Source organism: Orycteropus afer, unplaced genomic scaffold, assembly GCF_000298275.1.
Source record: "Orycteropus afer afer isolate SDZICR_OR568_19922 unplaced genomic scaffold, OryAfe1.0 scaffold00314, whole genome shotgun sequence".
Taxonomy (NCBI): Eukaryota; Metazoa; Chordata; class Mammalia; order Tubulidentata; family Orycteropodidae; genus Orycteropus; species Orycteropus afer.
The window spans coordinates 4244553-4249476 of NW_006921901.1; the positions used below are offsets into that span (position 1 = coordinate 4244553).

General features: G+C 34.6%; 1 protein-coding gene across 1 annotated transcript in view; it reads right to left on the reverse strand.

The window, feature by feature from the left end:
• The window catches only part of CCDC175 (coiled-coil domain containing 175), an 89913-nt gene that overhangs the window by 55471 nt on the left and 29518 nt on the right, over nucleotides 1-4924 (reverse strand). The window contains exon 6 of the mRNA XM_007951888.1: nucleotides 2145-2267. Coding sequence (XP_007950079.1) covers nucleotides 2145-2267 — 123 coding nt within the window. The remainder of the gene's footprint in view (nucleotides 1-2144; nucleotides 2268-4924) is intronic.

Here is a 4924-nt window from a genome sequence, read left to right on the forward strand (position 1 = left end):
CATTAATACATAAGATGGCACAACCCAGAAACCAACACAGCTATGGAAGTATCCAAAGTAAAATAAGCTTGCAAGATTGTAAACAGGGAAGCAGAGACATCAGTTGGCAAATGAGGACAACTACAAACCAAAAAGAGGGGGAAAATAGTGTAGTTATAGAACTTCTAAATGGTGAGGAAGTCAAGAGAGTTGCAAGATAGAAATGGACTGTTCTAAACTTGGGGAGAATATCATAAATTACAGGGTAACCTCAAAGAAAAACAATAAACCTTCACATTACAATAAAAAAGAGGACAAGCACAAATATTTAGCAAACACTAAAACAATAGCAACAAAGGTTACAATAACACGATTCATAAACAGAATGAGCTCAGCACAGAAAATTATATAGAACAAAGCAACCAGAAACACCATGAAAAACACATAACAAAATGACAGCAACAAATTCATACTTGTCATTAATTACAATGAATGTTAATGGATTAAATGCACCACTCAAGAGATGGAGATTTGCAGACTGAATAAGAAAACATAACTCATCAGCATGCTTTCTACAAGAGACACACCTTAGAGACAAAGATAAAAATAGACTAAAAATCAAAAGTTGAAAAAAGATATATCAAGCAAATGGCAACGAAAAAAGAGCAGGAGTGGCAACATTAATTTCTGATCAAACCGACTTTAAGACAAGAACCACCATATGAGACAAGGAAAGACATTATATAATGATTAAAGGATCAATTGAACAAGAAGATATAACCATAATAAATATCTATGGACCCAATGAAAGAGCTCCAAAATACATAAATCAGGCTTTACAAGAGTTGAAAGGGCAAATAGATGACTCCACAGTCATAGTGGAAGACTTTAATACACCACTTTCAATGAAAGCTAGAACAACTGGAAAGAAACTCAACAAACATGCAGAAGAACTAAACAATACAATCCACCAACTTGACCTCATAGACATCTACAGAGTACTTCACCCAACAACAGCACAATATACATTATTTTCCAGTGCACATGGAACATTCTTCATGATAGATCAGATGTTAGGCCATAAAGCAAGCCTTAATAAATTAAAAAACACTGAAATACTGGAAAGCATCTTCTCAGATCACAATGCTATCAAATTAGAAATCAACAATAGGAAGATCAGTGGGAAAAGAACAAGCACATGGAAACTGAGCAACACCATCCTTAAGAAAGACTGGGTAAGAGAAGAAATAAAAAATGAAATTCAAAAATTCCTTGAATCAAATGAGAATGAAAATACAACATACCAAAATCTTTGGAACACAGCATAAGCAGTGGTTAGAGGCCAATTTATAGCAATAAATGCACACATCCAAAAAAAAAAAAAAGAGCCAAAATCAACCCTTTAAACCAACATCTCCAAGAAAATTGGTATTTCAATTATATTGTTTTACCATATAGTTTTACACATTGAGGAAATACAGTAAAAATTCGTTAATTCAACTAACTGTGGTAGAAGATTAACAGTTGTTTCTGGTTTAGTTAACACAGAACTGGTATTAACATTAACTACTTCACTTATAGTCACCTCCATGAGGTTTAGTTTTCTTACCTTTAAAATAAGAATAATCCTTCCAAAATACTTATCACAGTGCTGACATTTAATACAGGTTGTCAATTGTTTTTTAATAAATTTTCAGAGCTCTTTAGTATTTTCTAATTTAAACAGATAAATGGCCTTTTTTCCATGTTACTTTTACTGTATATAGTGTAAGCAGAAAACCACACACAGAATTAAGGATCAGGTTATTACTTTGTTATGTAAAATAAAGCAATCTCATGGAAATGTTCTAAACACAAATACAATATCTTTGGCCAATTTTGTATGCATTTTTTTCCATCAACATTTTCATAGTATTTTCTACAATCAAATGAAATTTGTATCTGAAGGATTTCAAACTTCTTTCTTTACACCATGTTCCTGGAGAAGAAGAAAACACAACTGCACCATAATAATTTAAAGAAAGTGTCAGAAAATATTGGCATTCCAAAAACATTCTCCCAGAATGACATGGAGATGATTAAAACACCTGCTACTAGTTATTTAAGACCTTATATCTTACAGTGCCCAAGTCAGGCTTGAGAGAACAATATTGATTCTTTCTTACCACTGTGGTAGAAGTAACAGTTTGTTTTATTTCTGACCTTCTTATTATTAATTTATCCAATTCTTTCTTCTTCCCGAAAGTCACCATTTTTTTACTTTCGTAGACTTTTTTAAATTCATCAATCTATAGTGATAAACACAATAAATCAGTCAAAAGTATATCAGCACCACACACTTTAGGAAATATATATATATATATATATATAAAATCCTTCCAAAATACTTATTATTTAATATTTGTCAATAGATCTTTTCTGAAACCCATTCAATCTATCAACAGCAACAAAAACCCAAGGTTTGCTTGTTTGGCAACATTATAAGAAAAATAGTGGCTATCCAAGGGCCAAACTATAAATAAAAATATAAAATAGTAAATTTATCAGAACAGTAATAACAATGATCATTAACTGTTGTTGTTAGGTGCCATGGAGTTGGCTACGACTCATAGCAACCCTATGTACAACAGAATGAAACACTGCCCAGTCATGCATCATCCTCACAATCCTTGCTATACCTGAGCCCATCACTGCTACCACTGTATCAATCCATCTCACCAAGGGTCTCCCCCTTTTTCACTGACGCTCCTCTTTACCAAACATGATATCCATCTCCAGGGAATGGTCTCTTCTGACCACATGGCCAAAGTAGGTAAGGCAAAGTCTGGTCATTCTCGCTTCCAAGGAGCATTTGGGCTGCACTTGTACCAGGACAGATTTGTTTATTCTTCTGGCAGTTCATAATACTTTCAGTCTATAGTGTTTCTTTGCCAACACAACTCAAAAGCATCAAGTCTTCTTTGGTTTTCCTTATTCATTTTCCAGCTTTCACATGCATATGAGGCAATTGAAAATACTATCACTTCGGTTAGGCACACTTTAGTCCTCAAAGTGACATCTTTGCTTTTCATCACTTTAAAGTGGTCTTCTTTTGATTTCTTGACTGCTGCTTCCATGGGTGTTGATTGTGGATCCAAGTAATATGAAATCTTTGACAACTTCAATCTTCTCTCCATTGCTGCTGCTTATTGGTCCAGTTGTGAGGATTTTCATTTTATGTTGAGGTGTAATCCGTACTGCAGACTGTAGTCTTTAATCTTCATTAGTAAGTACTTCAAGTTATCTTCATGTTTAGAAAGCAAGGCTGTGTCATCTGGATATCACAGGTTTTTGTTTTGTTTTTTACTTTTATTGTGGTGAGAACATACACAAGACATTCACCAACATCACAACTTCCACATTTACAGCTTAGGGACATTGATGACATTTTTCATGTTGTGCCACCATTATTGCTACCCTTTTCCAAAATATGCTACCATCATTAGCATAAACTTGATGCCCTACAAACAAAAGCTTCCCTTTCCCCCTCCCTCCTACCCCTGGCAAACACAAGTAATCTTTGGTTTCTACACACACACACACACACACACACATATTCAACCTATCTAGGAATTTTCCCTTCCCTCCCCTCCTATCCCTGGTAACCAACAAAGGAAGTTTCCTTCCATGTATAAACCTTTCCTTTCCTTCATAAAATAGTGGACTAATACAATATTTGTTCTTCTGTAATTGTCTTATTTCACTCAGCATAATGTCCTCCAGGTTCATCTACATTATGCAGTGTTCTGCAGATTCTACATTATTATTCAGAGTTGCATAGTATTCCATTGTGTGTATGTACCACAGTTTGGTTATCCATTCCTCCACTGATAGGCACTTAGGTTGTTTCCATTTCTTTGCTATCGTGAATAGGGCTGTATGTGTATCGCAGGTTGGTAATAGTCTTCCTCCAACCTTGCTGCCACATTCTTCTTCATACAGTACATACAGCTTCTCAGATTATTTGCATGCTATACAGACTGAATAAGTATGGTGAAAGGATAGAACCCTGACACATACCTTTTGTGATTTTATACCATGCAGTATCCCCTTGTTCTGTTTGCTTGTAGGTCCATGTACAGGTTCTGCATAAACACAATTAAGTGTTCTAGAATTTCCATTCTTCACAATTTTATCCATAATGTGTTAATATCCACACAGTCAAATGCCTTGCATAGTCAATAAAACAGGTAAACACCTTTCTGGTATTCTCTGCTTTCAGCCAGGATCCATCTGACATCAGCAATGATATCCTTCATCCCACATTCTCTTCTGAATCCAGCTTGAATTTCTGACAGTTCCCTGCTGATGCACTACTGTAACCATTTTAAAAACAATTATTCTCAAGGAAATTTTACTTGCATGTGATATTAATGATATTGCTTGATAATTTCTGCATTCTGTTGGATCACTCTTCTTTGGAATGGGCACAAATATGAATCCCTTCTAGTTGGTTGGCCAGGTAGCTGTCTTCCAAATATCTTGACATAGACAAGTGAGCACTTTTAGCATTGCTTCCATTTGTTGAAACATCTCAAATTTGTGTTTTGTAAATTCCTGCAGACTTGTTTTTTTTTTTTGCCAATGCCTTTAGTGTAGTTTGGATTTTTCCATTCAGTATCATCAGTTCTTGATCATATGCTACCTCCTGAAATGGCTGAACTCAACCAATTCTTTTTGGTACAGTGACTGTTGTGTACTCTTTCCTTCTTTTTGATGCTTTCTGTGTCTTTTTTTTTTTTTTTCATTCCCATAGAATCCTTCAGTAATGCAATGTGAGGTTTGGATTTAAATAGTGAAAGGTTCATCACCAATTAGTTGCCATATGAACCAAACATCATTCACTATCAGATTTTATTTCTTTAAATTTCAATTAAGACACAAGAAAAACAATTTAATAAACTTT